The 19,628-nt window shown below is 35.6% G+C and overlaps 1 protein-coding gene across 5 annotated transcripts; it reads right to left on the reverse strand.

Annotated features, from left to right (window-relative positions):
* Positions 1-11,242: 11,242 nt before the first annotated feature.
* LOC120083008 (G-type lectin S-receptor-like serine/threonine-protein kinase At1g11330) lies at positions 11,243-18,942 on the reverse strand. Of its 5 annotated transcripts, XM_039038480.1 has the most exons (8): positions 13,946-15,341; positions 13,734-13,826; positions 13,477-13,658; positions 13,189-13,399; positions 12,860-13,097; positions 12,623-12,773; positions 12,208-12,528; positions 11,243-11,797 (listed from the first exon to the last, which is right to left on the reverse strand). In XM_039038480.1, the coding sequence occupies exons 1-7, from the start codon at positions 15,225-15,227 to the stop codon at positions 12,217-12,219; spliced, it is 2,469 nt and encodes an 822-aa protein (XP_038894408.1). In that variant the 5' UTR covers positions 15,228-15,341; the 3' UTR covers positions 11,243-11,797; positions 12,208-12,216. The 5 variants fall into 5 exon arrangements, with proteins under 5 accessions (XP_038894408.1, XP_038894409.1, XP_038894407.1 ...); XM_039038481.1 differs by lacking the exons at positions 11,243-11,797; positions 13,946-15,341 and adding an exon at positions 17,429-18,942 and having other exon boundaries at positions 12,108-12,528; XM_039038479.1 differs by lacking the exon at positions 11,243-11,797 and having other exon boundaries at positions 12,108-12,528; positions 13,946-15,340.
* Positions 18,943-19,628: the final 686 nt, after the last annotated feature.

The raw sequence follows: 19,628 nt of genomic DNA on the forward strand, positions 1-19,628 counted from the left end.
TCATAATAGAATGAAAAATCAACAACTTATTATTATTGATAAATAGAATGTTTAACACAAATTGCGAGTTCTAGGATATTCCCAATAGCGTTGAGCATAAGATTATTCCTATCTCTAGGAACACTGCTCACTTTGCTTAGTAAATTTCACAACTTACCCTCTTGAGCAGTTGGTTATAGCTACTCAGCTCATAGACAAACATTATGATAGCCTCATACAAAGCAAAGAGGATTGACTCACTATACTCGCACAACGCATACCTCTCGGTGGATTACTACATGCATCATATCTCTATGCCGCATGATTGAGTATGCGATATCTTTTGCAATCTACACTTAACTCATTGCGATGAAAGAAAAAGATGATAAAGTAGAAGAAGATGATGAGAATGGTGTTGAAGGAACTAAAGAGATGCATTGATTACAAAATGTATTAATGTTTTGAGCTGAAATATAATACAATACAGAGGTAAGAAGAGAGCTAGATGGCTAAATATAGGCAATCTCTTACTTTCATCAGATGTCAAGGCTGCCAATGGTGCCATGTATTGGCGGTGGAGTAGTCTCTCTCGAGCTCTATCTCTAGCAAAGCTCCGGTTGTCAATCGGAAAGGATTGTGGGAATGAAGAACTCTCAAAGACTGTTTGTTTATGCTCTTATATATGATCACAAGAATCTGCCCAAGGCAGAGACTCGGATGCCTTGAATTTGGGCTCCAAGGCTTTATTTATAGAGCTCAGACGTCGATAGCATTGATAGTCTCACTCTGAATCATTGTCATCATTGGCGCGGTAGGTGAAATTTCATCATGATCTTATCTCTTTGATACTCCCAAGGTATGGGTTCATGATTGTTTCTTCTGAAGTATCAACGCATTCCACCCACTTTGTAATCAACTTTCTATCACTGCTCACTCTGTAGTTGCGACATTTCATGCGGCGAACTTGTCTTCATGAAGATCAACGCATGTGATCAACTTTGCGATGGTCTAGGATCAATGCATGCAATCGATTCCTGCGACAACTACAAAAATAGACATTTTGATGCAGAATAACGCATGATATAGGGTTAGCGGGAATTTTCAGTGTTGATTGATACAAGCTCATATTTCCACATGAATCTTTAGTCATTTTAATGCATATTTTGCTCTTCAACCCAGATAATTCTAAGTAAAAGATCGTGATAGCTTGTATTTCTACAACCTATCAGTATTACTAAATATGACATTATTCAATCTTTAATATAAAAATGAGATTTCTTAATAGTATTTAAAATCATAAACACAAATCTTTAATAGATTATAATTTAGATTGACAAAATGAATTTTAACTTCGCTAGAGAGTATATTTTATTAAGTATTTCTTAATTTGGACTTGATATAAAATTTTCTTCAAATTTCAATTTTTTTGTTGCACTGAATTCTAAATAAAATCCAAATTAACAATATTGTTTTTGAATTAAAATTTTAGCTTAATTTAAATTTCAAATTTTAAATGAATTTCATATATTTTCTAAGATTTTCCATAAATCCTATGATGGAATTGATATTGCTCTAGAGAGAAATATTTCATAAGAAAATCCAAATATAAATTGTCATACATTTTTGCTTACAAAATTTCATTATACTTTATCCTCAAAGTTATAGTGAAATTAGGTGAGACATTTTCTTTTATTTAAAATTACCAATTTTTATATTTCAAACATAATTGGCTAAGGTAATAATTCTATCTAGGCTGAGATACATAAGTTGACCGTAAGAGAACACCTTTACTTGGGAATTGTTTAACTAGTCAAATTTTATAAGTTTTCATTTTGTTAATTTTTATTGCAATTTTGGATGATAGAGCAAAACATCTTTTTAAAATGGGTGTTGTAGGGTGCTAATACCTTTCCTATACTCAATCACCCACGAACCTATCTTTGAAAAAGTAGATCATTTTCATTTTTATTTCTTTAATGGTTAACCAATCACACCTTAAAATGATTAGTGGTGACTCCAAACCTTTCACCTCGGAGAGACCCAAGGGAAGGACGTTGGTCGCTTTGCGTTGCGATGACATTGCTATAGCTTGGCGACTCCACTGAGGACTATAGAGGGCTAAAGCTATTACATTTTATTTTTATTATCTTTTATTTTATTTTATTTATTTATTTGGTTTCTTTTCAAGATATTTTTCTGGCTCACTAATTTTAATTGATTATAATTATTTATTTATTTATATTTATTTTCTTAGGAAAATTATTTTGTTTGTGTTGCGTTCATATTATTTGTTCATTTTTTTGCTACTTTTTTATTTTTTTTACTTATTTATTTTCCATAACTGCATAGTTTATGTAATCATCTTATATTGTCATGCATTTCACACACCTTCACAAGCCTCCTACCCGGACTATACTTTTTAGGATTAGATTTGGAGGCTGAGTTGTGTGACGTTCATGGAACCTGGTTCCCGTGTAGGTGCATGAAAATCTCCACTGAAGCCAACTATGTCGCAAAAGCCGTTGGAAGGCTTGGGGACCGTATTTTCCTTAGATGTGTTAGATTTAACCTCACATTTATGCATATGTTTAAGAATTTGGTTTATTCATGAATTTAATCGAGATGTTATTTCGATTATTTTACTTAGGATCCAGTTGCATTTATATTTTGTTTATACATTTGATAACTCTAAAAAAGAGTTATATTTTCGTGCTTAATTTAGGCTCGTTAAGGGACTTTATGTGTTAATTGTCTTATTTTATAGGTATCGAGCAATCAAGAGGTAGAATTAGTCATTTAATGAAAAATAGGGTTAATTTAAAGTAATTTGGATGTGATTTGAGCATCCGGGATTTAAAGGAGTAGAAATGACCAAAATGCCCCTGTTAAAGCGTCGCAACGCTTGTTACATGCATAACCTCAATGCGCAACGTTAAATGGAAGAAGTTGTATATGCAGGGCAGTGTCACAACGCTGCAATGGTTAATGCAATGCCAACATTCGTGCATGTGTGCCTATCACAAGTGAGTGTCGAAGGCACCGTTGCAATGCTGCGACGAATTCCTATAAAATTTCTCTTCGATTTTAGGTGAATAGAGGAGGCTGATTTCATGGAGGTTGAGGTTGAGCTTCAATTTTCCTCTTCTCCTTTCTGATTTTGGCATCTTAATTTAGGATACATTTTTTTTTAGGTTGTAAATGATGGATTGGACCTTTCCTCTTCCTCTTGTCTATGGTATGTTGAGGTAAATTCTATCTAATTTTTGGAGCAAGAACCCTATGTATTTTTCTTGAGATTTCTGTTCGTTGGACTTAATGCATATTGAATTTATGTTTTCTTAAATCTTGTTTGATTTTGATATATATGTGTGTATTGGATTGCTGCTCCTATCACGAATGTATATCTTAGCTAGTTGATTTTGGGCTCGCGCGTTTCTCTAATGTTCGTCTACGTTTAAAATCACCCCGATAGCAAATGGTTGAATATGTATGCTAGGAATTATAGTCTAATCTTGATCAGTCTTAGGATGCATGCTTGATCTAGGTTCAAGGATAAATCGATCGATCGAGTTAGGGCTTTTCCATTGATTAATCGACATAATAGAATCCTAAAGCTTAATGCATATGTGCTTAGTCTTAATTGATCACTATCGATCCCAATTAGGATTTAATACATGTAGTTTAACTAGGATGCTTTCTTGGTTCGGTCCTAGCTAGTTGTCTGCCTTTGTAGAGGCTAGTTTGGTCGTGTCAAGCGAGTATTGTGTATGCATAAATCGGTTGCATGTCTAATTAATGGATTTCAATGATTGAAATTATATATGATCTCTCTTGCTCTCCAAACTAGATAATTCCTATCCTTAGTTTGCATTTATCCACTTTTATTTAATTTCTTGCACGTTTATCTCTTTCACACCAAAACCCCACATTTACTACTCTAGTTAGGAAATTGACTTAACGAAATAAATTGTGCTTCCCTACGGATTGACTCGGACTTATCACTGTTGCTACGTCTTTGTAGTGATAAGAGTAGTTAGGTAATATAAATTTTCTTTTGATTGTTAGTCTTTTGGGGGCAACATAAAAAAGGCTAGATCAAAATGGCACCATTGCCGAGGAGGCAAGCCAATTAATATCTTTTAGTTGAATTTGACTTGTAAACTTTAAAAACCTAATAATATTTTTATTTTCTTGTGTCTACTTGTTTTCTCATGGCAGACGATTTGAACATTTATTATGTGCTTCGTAAGAAGTATGTGGTTTCACTCCCCTCAATGTAGATATATTGTGTCCACTCGATATAACCATAATTAGTAAGTTAACACTTCACAGGTTGTTTTTAATAACGGCTGGGTCAAACGATTGTTTTATCCCTGAGATTATCTCTTGTTCATTAAGTCCCACTGATCCTCTAATGAACAATTAGTTTGTGATTTGATCATCAAACTGAGTCCCTCTCAGGAAAATGAAAGGGTGGGGCCTCTTGATCAAGGCTCGAAGTCAACACTAAGAGAACATCCTCTCTATTATCCCTGAAAGCGGGTAGGAGGGGATTCCATCTTGCACCCTATGTCTCCAACTATCTACCTGATCTTACCTCTGAAATGAGAGGCTTATTGAGCCAGTACTGTTAAGCTAACCCTCACATATGCAAATCTAAGGATAATCCTAAATAAATAGGAGTTCATAGTTAGCTCAGAATTAAGGTTAAGTTACCTAGGTCATCGTTGTGAAATATTCAGTCTTAAACAGTAAACAACGTTATAAAGTAAAAGTGACTTATTTTTTTGTCCGATCTTACGCAAACTCATTGCACAGGACGCCCCCACTCCTCATGTCACTACATGTACAAATCAAGATCACTTCGACTGTAGCACTTTACAACTCCTTGTAACAACTCTAGAGTGGGCTGCATCATTTAGTGTTACCAGAATAAAGCACCCAACTTTATTTGTATACTATAGAACATTTTAACTATTTACTCGAACCTGATCCACTCTTATGTCTCCACATAAAATTTAAGTACTCATGTAATAGTCATGGGTCTTTTAGTTTATTGGATTTATTTCTAAAATGAAATAAGCAATTCATATATTCAATAACAACTTTATTGATTTACAGAATGAGTTTATTGTTTACCAACCACAAGTTTTAGGATATAAAACCCAACATATGTGACGCTACTGTCTTGTAGTGTTGCAACACTTTATCCAAGGGCATTTTCGTTATTTCATATCCTTTTGAAGCCCAGTTGATCAAATTAGCTCCTAATTTGCTCCATATTAATCCCAAACAGCTCATAACGACTTATTCCATCCAAGATGCTCGATACCTATAAAATCATTAAATAAACACATTAAACATAGTAACGATCTAGAATTAAGAAGAGAAAAATAGCACATTTTTTGTGCTATCAATATGTAGTTGCTCAAGAACATCAAGAAACATTTAAATTATTTTTTTATCATTATTTTTCTGTAAGCTTCGGGGGAAGGTGCAGTTGGATGCATGTCAGATGTTCCCCCTGCATTGGAGGTACATGTTGGAGAATGGATCGTAGAGCCAAATGCTCTTTCTATTCCAACCTTCTCAGATGCATTGGTTTTCTCATATTGTTGTTCAATTGCATTTATTGTTGGGTCAGGGTGGTTGTTTTCTCTTGAGTCTTTTCTTTTAGCCTATGCTAGAGGCCTAGCACTTTGCAATGTCATCGTTTGACATTGCTTCTTACCATTTTCATGTTGTCTCGGAGCTTCCGTGTTGCTTGGCAAAGTAACTTGTGGGCAGTTTTTCAGTTCATCAGCAATTTGACCTACCTATAACTTCAAGTTCCTAATGGATGATGCCTGACTCTTCAGTAATGTGTCATTCTAAACTATATAGTCTTTCAACAGAGCATTAAGTGGAGAAGATGAACTCAACGTAGTTGTACCTCTATTGTGAAATTGATGCGGTGGTTGCTGCTAAGTATGCTGAAATCCTTATGGCGGTCCCTACTTCTACTGCTGCTACATGCTAGGATTCTCTTGATTTTGTTGATGGCCTCCCCAAGAAAAATTAGGATGTTTTTTCCATCCTGGGTTGTAAGTGTTGGAGAAGGGGTTATTCTTCACAAAATAAACTGATTGTGGATTTTGAGGACAAACTTCAAATGAGTGTGGCTCAATGTAACCCACAAAGCTAATCATGGGTTGTCCCAACACATCTATTTGATGCACATTCTGCATCTGAGCTGCATTGTTCATGATCAAATTATTCAACAAGTTCTTTGATAGCACCTAAAATGTGTTATTTTCCGATTCTTAATTCTAGGTCGTTATTATGTTTAATGTGTTTATTTAATGATTTTATAGGTATCGAGCATCTTTGAGGTGGATTGCTTTGTTACAAGCTGTTCAAGGTTAATTTAGAGTAATTAGGAGTTAATTTGAGCAACCGGACTTCAATGGATATGAAAGGACGAAAATGTCCCTAGATGTAGCGTTGCAATGCTCAATTGAGTTGTGCAATGCTACAAGGGGTAGCCTCCACAACGTTGGAAAATAGGGCATCCTCCACAACGCTGGAGGCAACACAACCCGCGTGCAAGTGATAACTGGTAGAAATGTCAGTTATTATAAGCCTTTTATTTAGAATTATGAGGGCTAACAGGTAGAAAACACAGTGATAATACTTAGAATTTATGAAAAATTGAGTTTTGCGTCAATAAGCACCTAAAACCTCACTAACCCAATATTATGCGTTATTTCGTGCCAAAGTGTCTATTTTTGTAGCTATCGCAGGAATCAAACACATGCATTCGTAATAAGCAATCACAGACAAACGCATGCGCTGAAGCCAGGCGACCACAAAAGACGAACGCAGACGGAAACCCCATGCGTCCTACACATGGAGGTTGCAGTAATCGCATGCGTCCAACGCATGGAGAATGCGGTGAACAAATAGAGATTGCGGCCACAGATTGACAGCCATAATAGAAGATCGCAAGATGGGTAGAATGCGTTGATAACTTCAGCTAAATTAAGCTCGGATGCATATCTTAGGAGTATCAACAAGATAAGGCGATGTGACAATGCCCATACCGTGACAAAAGCAGCAGTGAGCCATACCTTCATCATTACAGCTGTCAGCATCCAAATTCTATAAATAGCCCTTGAGACCTTCATTTTGAAACATCCAAGCTTTTGCCTCAGAGCATAAGTTTGTGATCATAGATGAGAGCTTGAGAGAGATTTACAGTGAGAATTCTTCATCTCCACAACCCAGACCGAGTGACGATCGGAGCATTCGCCAGAGATAGAATTCGAGAGAGACATCTCCACCATTCATCCATGGCACCACTGGCAGCCTTGACGCAGAGTCCTTCATCTCCCTTCTAATCTCTATATTGTATTACATTTTAGCTTGAGATATTAAGATATTTTGTGATAAATGCAAATTTTACTTCCTCCATCACCGTCTTTTTCATCATCTTCATCTCTATCATAATTTATCTTCAGTATTTATTTATCAAAGTCAATCGCATGCTTAATCGTGTAGCCTAGAGATAGGATGCATGTAGCAACCCACTAAGCGGTGTGCGTTGTGTGAATATAGTGAGTTAATCCTTTTTGCTTGGTGAAAGGCTGTGGCAACGCCTGTCTATGGGATGTTGCGTTGCTTGTCTATAAGTTAAGTAGCCGCATCTAACTGTCTGAGAAGGTAAGGGATGAAACGCACTAAGCAAGGTTCGCATTGTTCCTAGAGATAGACACAATCTTATGCTCAACGCAACCATGCACTATAGAGATATAGTCATGCGGCTGACCATCGAGAGGTGTGATGCGTTAGTGCAACAAGCTGGGATTACTCAGGTAATTTAAGATAGTAAACATTACTATGCGTTATTGGTTGTTGTGTTTCTACCTATTCTCATTGTAAATCTTCTATTGCTCAATCAGTTTAGTTAGAAGTAGGAGTAGTGTGTAAAACATTTAAACCTTCTTCACTTTATTTTTTTCTTATTCATTGCCTCAAACGCATCGCTTCACAAATATATTGAGTGACAAGTCCCGTGTTCGACCTCGAATTACCCGAGAAATTTGCGTTTGTGTTATACTTGGCACAAGCATAAGAAAACTTGTGATAGGAACGTGTGGTCATTGCATGTTAAGATTAACGCATCGTCATTCCGACATATGACCTCAGACAAATGGGGGAAAACGCATCAATTATGTCTAACGCATGATTCCATGTTCAAACCCATCCGTCCTTAATAATTAAAATAAAACAAAACGCATCCCTGAATTATATCCTAACAGTAAGCGAGCATTGCAACACTACACCCTAACGTTGTGATACGTTGGAGACAATGTTGCAACACTTTTGTCGAGCGTTGCAATGTTGTGGTGCTGAGTTTAAATGGTTTTCTTCGTTTCAGGGCAACAGGATCGACCTCCAATTGGCTCCTAAGCCGATTTCTTCATCTTCTCAATTCTCTACTTGTAATTTTCTCTAATTTCTTCCTTCTTCTCATGTAACTAGTTGAGATGGAGCCCGGATTTGTCTTCTTCATTCCATGGGAAGGTAAGTTCTAGGCTTTCTCTAGCTTAAGGAATTGAAAGAACTCAATGTTATTTTGGGAGATTCTTAATTTATGATGTATATTATCTTGCTTATGGATTTTCACTCTGAATATATTGATTATGTACTGCATTTCCATATATTTGATTGACAACCAATACTTGTTTATGTAGTTCTATGCTTAGGTTTATCCTTGATTAAGGCAATGAACCATAGGAAGCAAGAGATTAGATTAACGTACTTAGTTGTGAAGTTAACCGCACTAGGTAATGCTTTAATCAATCTTGAGGTAAAAATCGTATTAAATGAGTTAACTAGATAGTGGAAGTTAATTAGTTCATTCTAGCATATCCCTAGAACTTAATGTGATTAGCTAATGTGATTAGAGAGGGTTCATCTTCTCATGCTAGTTAATTAGATAATAAGGACGGTTAGTTAGGGTTCTAATTAATTTGGCTAGGCGTAAGCAAGGACTTTAAGTCATATGTTATGGTTCAATGATCTTGATTGCATTGGGTGAATCCATTCCTCTAAGCTAGGACATCTCGATTGATTGCACTTCTATCTTTACTTTTTTTGCATTTTATTTTCTTTTACACATTTCCTATTCCAATCCATACCAAACCCCCCCATTTTACCACTTTAACTAAAAATGAGCTTCGAGGAACTAATCTTTCGCGCTTTCCTATAATTCAACCTCAGACTTGCCACTTGTACTACCACTTAGTATAAGTAGTTCGTTTGATGATTTATAAATATTATTTGTCTAGTGAGGGTTTATAGGCAACGATAAACTCTAATGCTCAACATTCGTCATGGTGGCCACTTGTTTAGCTAAGTTGCTCACTACATCATTATCTATCACTCTTACTCTTCGATGTCTGTCCTCCAGTTGTGATTCATCACCCCACTCCATGTTATGCTTGGCTATTCAATCTAAAATCTCCTTAGCTTCATTATAGGATTTGATCATAATCCCTCCTGTGGTAGCTGAGTCTGCAACCATCTAGGAATGTTTATTTAGGCCAATGTACAATGTTTCCATCTGAATCGTGAGAGGTAACACATGGTTTGGAAAATTGTTGACTAACCGCTTAAATCTCTCCCACGTGTCATTTAAAGTCTCGGTATCTCTCTATTTTATGTTTACGATTTCCCTTTGATGCCTTGTGTTGACAGTAGAAGGGAGAAATTTTTATACAAATTTCTCTACTAACTTCTCCCACGTAGTCACCTCGCCAGGTTCAAAGGAGCTCAGCCATTGTTTTGCATCGTCTCTCAATGAATCATGGAACAAAGATAGCCTTATGTCTTCAGGTGTGATTCCAAGTATCACAAAGGAATTGCATGTCTCCAAGAAACACTTTAAGTGTACGTGGGGATCCTCCCTGCACGTTCCACCAAACTGCCCTGCAGTTTGTAACATCTGTAACATTATAGGTTTCACCTCAAATATCGTCCCATCAAGGGTTGGATATATGATCCCAGGTGCAAAGTCATATAGAATAGGCGAAGCATATTCACACATTGGTCGCATGCTGTTGTTCACCATCAAGATAGGATTATTGACAATATTTGCTAATTGTTAAGCCACGTGTTGGTTATTTTGATCACCAGCCATTCTTTTCTGCCTTTTCCTCCGCCTTCTATTAACTCTGATTCATTGACGGAAGGTTATTTCAATCTCAAGGTCGTATTTGGGCTTAAAAGAGTCTTCTGTGCTCATGAAACATTTACAAGCTCAAGCCCAACTTGTAATACTCCTTTGATTGAGAGTCCTACAAAAAGAGTCAAAACGAAATTACTGTTAGCTATGTCACCTAATCCTCGACAATGGTGCCAAAAACTTATTCCGTTTTTATCTTTACGTTATGCTTATGTCGTTTTCTATCTTAAAGTGAGACTATGCGTTAGGAGATAAAGACTAGTATTTCATGCAAAGCTCTGATTGCGTACAAGTTTTCCTACATTAGATCCAAGTATAAACCTAGCCCAAGTTCCCTGGCAAGCCGAAGGTTGAACATAAGGATTAGTTAGTCCTAACACAAGATGGTGAGTTGATCTTTCATAATTTGATTCTAAGTACAGATATATGTGTTGAGATTCTAAACTAAACTAAGCCAACATACATGCAAGAGAAAGAGATTGGAGAAATAGAATGTGTTAAAAGAATATGTGATGTGTTGGAATATAATGTAATGATTACTCAATAACAGACAATAAGTTTGGATGAAATAAATGGAATGAGATGGGGCTGGGAAGACTAACTGGTAATCTCTAAGTATACATGTATGATGTGTCTAGGTTATGTTCTCCACTTAAGTCTTTCAACATCTCTCGATGCGTCTGCCACACTTATCTTATCTCTAAGATGCATGTGTTTATTAATATGACAGATCAATATAACTAACTTTATCTCTAAAGCTACTCAATATTCTTACGTGATGTGTTCCACTTACTCTCTCAAGCAGTTAACTATTTTTACTCAGATCGATTAATCAGATGGATTCAAGCATAAAATGCTTTAAGTATACATCAAACAAGCTGAATGCACATATATATGACTTACTAGATTAACATTTAGTTCCACCCAACCCACGATGGATTTACCTACTTATGTTGAAGGAAAGAAAGAAAATGGATATGGAAATGGATGAAATCCTGATTGAATTAATATTAAATATTTCTACAGAACCCCAGTTCAATCAAGACAATTAATGGAAGAAAATGCTAAGTAGGGGAAAGAAAAGCGTCTCAAGTCGTCGGGATCAATCTCTTGCTCTATTTGGCTTGATTTTAGGTGCTTGCTGTTGTGATTGGGGTGAAGGCATGTTGAAGGTCATCTCTCTCGACCTCTAACTCCAGCAAAACCTTTGTATCGGTAGTGGAAATGGTGGTCGAACTCCTCTTATTCTTGCAAGTGGCTGAGGAACTAACTTTCTATAGAGATACTACTACCTACTCCTAAGTTTCTAACTTTACAACTCTCTAACTAACTACTTTTCAGGTGAGTAGCATCTTCTTTTATAGGTGTTGGACTTAGCAACTTGTGATATGATAGCATTCAATTTCATGTCTTGTTGTAGCCGCTTGCCATCCGGATCTGCTAAGTCACTGCTCGTCAGGTTGCCCATACTGCATGTTGAGATTTGACGTTAAGTGCACGAGTAAAATGTATCTTCTTGCATCCGTTAGGTTCCAATGCATGCTTCCTGCATTGGCTTCTCTGGAACCCTTAGTGAAAATTCCACAATTCCTATATTATCAAGCGTTAGTAGTGCACTTTTGTTTAAAAAGGATGCTTTTGTATGTATTGAATGCATATATAAAATTTTATGTGTTTTTCTACTGAAATGAATGTGTTTCTCATTATTTGACCCTAATTATTCAAACTTTAAGAGAACAATAACTTTCTACAAGTTATCATCGTCCCTAGAACTCGACTCGGTAACCAAGTAATGAGGCCTCGTGCTTGATTATTTGGAGTGCCAGATAATAGATTCAAGGCATTCCAACACCAACACTTTTTTTTATTTATAGTTATAATATAATATAATTATATAATATAAGAAGTATGTAACATGCATTAACATATAAAAGAAACTAAATGAAAAGAATTCAATTCAATTGAAAAGCACTACAAACTCAAGTCTAAAAAGTATTTACATAAATATGCTATCGACCATCAAATGAGGTAGCTGTGATCATGTTTGGCGTGCAAGTTCCAACATGGCTTTGTTTGAATGCCCGAGTGTGAATCTCAATTTTGCTGCTACTAAATCCAGGTTGCTTTGGCATCGGAAGATCTGTGATTTCATTGTGAAGCATCGAAAGAATTGTCGTTATATTTGGTCTTTCCTTTGCCAATTCTTGAACACACAATAGTCCCACGTGAATGCATCTCAAAATCTCTGCTTGAAAATGCAATTCAAACATTGTTTGATCAATCAAAGCAACTACGTTGTCCTCCATCCATAATTTCCATGCCTGAAATGACACAAGAAAAGGTAAACAAACCCTATGTTAATAGAGGAATACTAATGTATAAATATTATAAATTTGATGGATAGACGATCCTTACAAATCCTAGAAGGCTCGACGCGTGTTCATTCTCATAGAAGCTAGTATTTTTTCTTCCGCTAATAATTTCAAGCAACAAAACTCCAAAACTAAACATATCTGATTTCTCTGAAAATTGGCCATTCAATACGTATTCTGGAGACATATAGCCGCTAAGATATTATTAAATAAGTTAATTAGTCATTGTTCTAAGAATTTGACCTATAAATAAGTAGAATTCATAGAGAAAAAAACTTACTAAGTACCCACAACTCTTGTGGTTTTAGCTTGAGCTTCATTGCCGTAAACAATTCTAGCAGTACCAAAATCTGAAATTTTGGGATTTAAGTCTCTATCTAGTAAAATATTACTAGCTTTGAGATCTCTATGAATGATTTTTAGTCGCGAATCTCTATGAAGATATAGAACTCCTCGAGCAATTCCTTCAATAATGTTGAATCTTTTTCTCCAATCTAACACTTTTGCTTTAGTTGAATCTGCATATTTAATTTCCAAAGAGATGATTAAAACAATAATGTAGGACTTGTGAATAATTGAAAAGCTATCAAGCTATATTACAAGGCTAACCAAAAATAATTGAATCTAAGCTTCCATTTGGCATGTACTCATAAACCAACATCCTTTCTTCTCCCTCGACACAACAACCAAAAAGCTGCACAAGATTTCTATGTTGTAGTTTTGAAATCACCATTACTTCATTTGTAAACTCTTCAATCCCTTGTCCAGAGGTCTTTGAAAGCCTCTTTACTGCTATTTCTTGTCCATCTACCAATTTTCCCTACAAAAAAATCAAAGCCAAATTTCCATCATCTTTCTTCAACTTTAATCAACAAAAAGAAAGAACTTTATTCCCACCTTGTACACTGGCCCAAACCCACCCTGACCAAGCTTGTTATTGGAATGAAAATGGTTAGTTGCAATTGCCAGCTTATCAAAATCAAAAACAGGCAGCTGCTGAAGCTTAACTTCGTTCACTTTATCATGCTTCATATCAACATCAGTGTTCATCAAAAACTTGTTCTGCCTTTTTCTTTTCCCTGTTCCGTACTTACAATTTCAGTAAGATAATTTCAAAGGAAACTTTTTAACTGATTCTCTAGTTTTCTACTTACATAAGCAATATATGCAACTGATAAGGATTAAGGTTCCTGTTACCACGGAAGCTATAATGCTTACTTTTAGGTCTTTGGTGATTCCACTTTCATCTGTGACAGAAGATACCAAAAACAGTATGAGACAATTTAAAGAGGTTGTTTGGAATGATTTTTCAAGTGCTTAGAAAATGTTTTAACAAGCATTTAGAAAGTCATTCCTGATTTTATACCAGCTATTTCTGAATATGCCACACGAACGTAAATGTCTGCTCCATCATTCTTGAATTGTTGAATGTCAATTAAATCTCCTCTCCATATCATACAACCAATCCCTATTTTATATGCATAAGCAGAACAAGAACAGTTTGACGCACACTGGATTCTGCAATCATTTTCCGAAGCAACAACAACCCAGGCTGCAGAATCTGGAACTTTAACCATTCCCAACTTCAAAAACCCATCCTCATCTTTTCCCATTTCAACACTGATGTTCTTCTTCTCACACTTCAATGGTGAATTCCTCACACACCCACTTCTCCAATTTCCTCTGTTCCATTCCTCTTCCATCTCTGGCTTAAAACCTCTCAAACAACTGCAAATTGGGGTTTTTTGAGAATCACAGACCCCAAATGCTCCACAAGCACCATAAACATCACACTCTGTTTCAGGAGCTGACCAAGCAACCTCCCATTTCTGATCCTCAATATTCCAATGTTTCTCTTCCAAAGTCCCGTTGGGGTTCAAGTAGTAGAAGTATAATTGAGCTTCGTTTGCATTGGCAATTGAGAGAGAGTAAGTTTTGTTTTCGATTATGAGATTACCTCCATAAAGATAGTCAGTGTTCATACCAGGTACTCCGATGAAGACTTGACCGTCCCATGGACCGGACCTCCAATACGGGCGGCTGTTTCTCCAAATTATAACTTCTGGGATCGTTAGAGGGTCGATTCCAAAGGAGAAATTTCCTGACGATGGATCAGAAGGGGTTTTCCACGACACGATTTCTACTTTCTCGTTTGTGATTGAGTTGGTGATGAATTTCATCATTGGCAAGAATTTGTCTGATGGGTCTTTGAAACTCTCCCAAATGACGGCCCTTGAAGTAGAGTCCAGCAGAACAAGGTTTCCAGAATCAAGAAGACGAGCGGTGGAATTCACTCCAGCGTTAGAAACTTTGGAATTCCAAAGAATGTTGTCGTGTTCATCTAATACTACGAGATTCCCGTCCTTCGATACGGTGAAAACTCCGGATTTGTTGTTGAGAGGCTTGTCTCTGTTAGCTACCCAGAAAATAGTTGGTACAGGCACTCGTTTATCCCAAATTCCGACGAACCGATTGGTGGAATTGGGAGGGCTGAAGAAACCCAATTCGAAGAAACCACGATTGGACAAAATAGCTTCGGGATCCTTGAGGAATTGTGTCGATGTGATCGTATCTATGCTGCTGGAAATTTTCAAAACAAAGCAGAGGAGAAGAAGGATTAATGGAATGCTGTTGGTGATGGGTTTCATGACTGGTGGAGTTGAACCAGGCCTATGGTGAACATCACGTCAAATGTCAATTGAGATTTAGTTTTCTATGGGTTTTTGTCGAAAGAACAGTCAGAACTAATGATTTTATTTAGTATTTTAGTTGATTGAAGTTTCAACGTGGGTTCGGTTCTAAATACAATATTATATTAGTCGTTTCGATTTTCTTTGTCATGCCTGTACCTGCAGACGCCATTGCTGAAGAAATTGAGTCTCAGAAGGAAAATGGCGGGTAATTGAGGCTAAATCTATGGCTTAGTTTGGAAGAAAGATGATTTTCAATTTGCTAAATCCTCTTCTTATTTTGTTAACTGGCATGTAATTGTACGTTTTTCTTGAAAAAATATACTTACAAAATTAGCACATTTTTCTTAAAACGGGTCAAATAACTTTTTTTAATAGATATCATTGAGATTTAGATGGAAAAAATTAACTTTTTCTAATTTATAAATTGTTTTAGTGGGCTTATTTTTCTAAAATATTAGGTGTTTTTTTCTAAATCTTATATCAAATCTTATATATTTTCAAATTTTCTACAAATATTATATCAAAATCTTACGTAATTTTTTAAATCTTTAGCCCAAATTCTAATTTTTAAATTAATTTACCAATTATCGAAATGAATTTTTTTACATGGATCTCACGTGATTGATTTTTAAATTTTTGGAAAGATTAAATTTTTCAAAAAAAAAGTAAAATATGGAAAATATATAAAATCTCGGTATGAATCTCGGGCAGATTAACACCACTTTCGGTGAATTATCGGACAGATTAATATCGAGATTTTATATATTTTTCATATCTTACCTAATTTTTTAATAAAATTTAATTTTTTCCAAAATCTAAAAATAAAAAATACAGTCATCCATCTTAGAAAAGAAACTAATTGGTAAATTCATTTGAAAATTTAGAAATTCATATAATTGTAGAAACAGAAATTTGCCTAAAATTACATGAGAATTGAAAATAATATTAGGTAAAGATAACCAAATTTGGAGAAAATTTGAAAATATATAAGATTTGGTATAAGATTTGGACATATTATCTAATATTTGGAAAAATTACTAAAATTTGGGAGTTTAATCTTTGATGTATCAAGAAAGGCCGAAAAGGACCAAAACAATATCAAGTGAATTTTTTAATGAAATCTCGGTGGTCGATCTCGAGTGATATCTATCGAGAAAACTAGTTTAACAACTCTTCAAAAAACGTGCTAGTTTTGAAAGATGTAAAGTTGAAGGTATTATTTCTGGCAATTTTCCATTTTCTCAAGGTAAATTCAAATCACATCTCTCTCTATATCGCTAAAATATTCGTATAATAGTTTAGCTATGCTCACTTTGGCACATGTACTTATATTAGGAGTATAATGATTCAATAAAAAAAAATATTTAGATGCTTTTTAGGCTACTCTTTTTTTTTGCGCATCTCATTCCCATCTAAATTATCCTATCAACTATTCTTACTTCGATTTTTTTTTTAAAAAAAATATATATATATATAGTTTATTTCTTTTTGTGTATAATGAGTTGCGGCAGAAATTGTCAAAAATAACACCTATAACTTTTCATCTTTCAAAACTAGCACCTTTTTTAAAACTAGTTGAAATAGTTTTTCTCGGTGCATCTTGATCTAGATCGACCATCGATATTTGAATAAAAAGTTAACCTTTTCATTTTATCGATTATTTTGGACTTTTTCGGTGAAATCTCAATCAACAACAAGATTCTCCTAAGGTGTGTTTGGTATGGGATAAAAGTAGACAGTTGAGTCGAGTTGAGTTGGTAATTATTATCTAGAGAGTTAAATTATATGGGGAGTTAAATTATCTGTGTTTGTTGTGCAGGTTGAGTTGGTAATTATTGTCTGTGTTTGTTGTGCAGAATTGAGTTGAGTTGGTAATTATTGTCTGTGTTTGTTGTGCAGAGTTGAGTTGAGTTAGAGGATCTGATGCAGTTTTTTTTGTGAATGAGATTAGTTCTATTTTTTTCTGTTTATTTTTTATTTCATTCTTTTATTTTTTTAGTTTTATGATTTGCTATTGTTGATTAATTTTCAAATATACACGTATTTTCTCAAATCATTTATGACATAAACTGGACAATCTCAATTTTTNGAATGATTTTTCAAGTGCTTAGAAAATGTTTTAACAAGCATTTAGAAAGTCATTCCTGATTTTATACCAGCTATTTCTGAATATGCCACACGAACATTAATGTCTGCTCCATCTTTCTTGAATTGTTGAATGTCAATTAAACCTCCTCTCCATATCATACAACCAATCCCTGTTCTATATGCATAAGCAGAACAAGAACAGTTCGACAAACACTGGACTCTGCAATCATTTTCCGAAGTAACAATCCAAGCTGCCGAATCTGGAACTTTAACCATTTCCATCTTCAAAAACCCATCCTGATCTTTTCCCATTTCAACACTGATGTTCTTTTTATGACACTCCAATGGCGAATTCCTCACACACCCACTTCTCCAATTTCCTCTGTTCCATTCCTCTTCCTTCTCTGGCCTAAAACCCTTCAAACAACTGCAAATTGGGGTTCTTTGAGAATCACAGACCCCAAATGCTCCACAAGCGCCATAAACGTCACACTCTGTTACAAGAGCTGACCAATTGACCTCCCATTTCCGATTCTCAAAATTCCATTGATTCCTTTCCAAAGTCCCATTGGGGTTCAAGTAGTAGAAGTATGACTGAGCTTCGTTTGCATTGGCAGCCGAGAGAGAGTAAATTCCTTTTTCATTAAAGAGATTAACTGCATAATGATAGTCAGTGTTCAAACCCGCTATTCCTATGAAGACTTGGCCGTCCCATGGACCAGACCTCCAATACGGGCGGCTGTTTTTCCAAATTATAACTTCCGGGATCGGCAGAGGGTTGATTCCAAAGGAGAAATTTCCGGAAGATGGATCAGAAGGGGTTTTCCACGACACTAGTTCTACTTTCTCGTTCGTGATTGAGTTGCTGATGAATTTCATCATTGGCAAGAATTTGTCCGATGGGTCTTTGAAACTCTCCCATATGACGGTCTCTGAAGCAGAGTCCAGCAGAACAAGGTTTCCAGAATCAAGAAGACGAGCGGTGGAATTCACTCCAGCGTTAGAAACTTTGGAATTCCAAAGAATTTTGTTGTATTCATCTATTACTACGAGATTCCCGTCCTTGGATATGCCGAAAACCCCGGATTTTTTGTTGAGAGGCTTGTCTTTGTTAGCTACCCAGAAAACAGTTCGTACAGGGAATCGTTTATCCCAAATTCCGACGAACCGATTGGTGGAATTGGGGGGGCTGAAGAAACCCAATTCGAAGAAGCCACGAGTAGACAACATAGTTTCGGGGTCTTTGAGGAATTGTGTCGATGTGATCGTATCTATGCCGCTGGAAAAGTTCAACATAAAGCAGAGGAGAAGGATTAATGGAATGGCGTTGCTGATGGGTTTCATGACTGGTGGAGCTGAACCAGGTTTATGGTAATCATCATGCCAAATTTCGAAGGAGATATAGTTTTTTTTTTCTATGGGTTTCCGTCGACAGAACAGGGAGAACTAATGATTCCTTTTTAAGAATTTTTGTTGATCGAAATTTCAAAGTGACTTCGGTTCTAAATACAGTGTGATATTACTCGTTCCGTGTGTACATTCCAAATCGTAAATCGATTTTCTTTGTCATGTCTGTAGCTGCAGCTGCCACGAATAAATTGAGTCAATCGATTTTCTAAATACAGAGTTAGAAAATAGCTTTCTTTTTCATTTTTTCTTTTTCTTTTCACCATATGTGAAGTGGAAAGATGGAACCTCTAAACTCAACTATTCATGTTCAAGATACGAGTTTTGCACATTTTGGCAGCAGTTAATTAAGACTAAAACATACTGAAGCCAAACATTTCCGGATATTGCATGTGCAGAAGAATTAATAGATAATTAGTATCGTTTAGATAATATTTAAATTATAAATGTATATTTAGATTAACTAGTTTTTAATTATTAGTTAGAAATTAATTAATTTATTATCTTATTTTATTGTAAGACTATAAATAACCACTTTGCTTAGAGAGAGTTCTCAGGTTGAATTTCTCTTGGCTATAGATTTGACCTAATGCCTTAACTTAGTGCATCACTAAGCCTTGCAAAAAAAATATATATTCTTTTAGATATTGACTAGTCGTCTCGAGATTCAATAATATATATTTAGATTCTTTTTAGCTTGCTCCTATTTTTGTACTAACCCGCCCAATTATCATATCAATTATTGTTCGTTTTTAAAAAATATTTTATTATCTATTTTTGTGTGTAATGAGACAACGAGGTGCACAAAGAGATAATTGTACGAGTGACCCCAAAGATTTTGGGCCCATAATGAAATCTGCC

Source organism: Benincasa hispida, chromosome 8, assembly GCF_009727055.1.
Source record: "Benincasa hispida cultivar B227 chromosome 8, ASM972705v1, whole genome shotgun sequence".
NCBI lineage: Eukaryota > Viridiplantae > Streptophyta > Magnoliopsida > Cucurbitales > Cucurbitaceae > Benincasa > Benincasa hispida.

Bases quoted from the DNA above. Each gene is read 5' to 3' on its own strand.
- LOC120083008 (XM_039038480.1), bottom strand. From the start codon at position 15,227: ATGAAACCCATCACCAACAGCATTCCATTAATCCTTCTTCTCCTCTGC. The intron at 13,827-13,945 runs GTATAAAATCAG...CTTCTGTCACAG, and splicing joins GGCATATTCAGAAATAGCTG to ATGAAAGTGGAATCACCAAA. The intron at 13,098-13,188 runs GTTAGCCTTGTA...TTAAATATGCAG, and splicing joins CTTAGATTCAATTATTTTTG to ATTCAACTAAAGCAAAAGTG.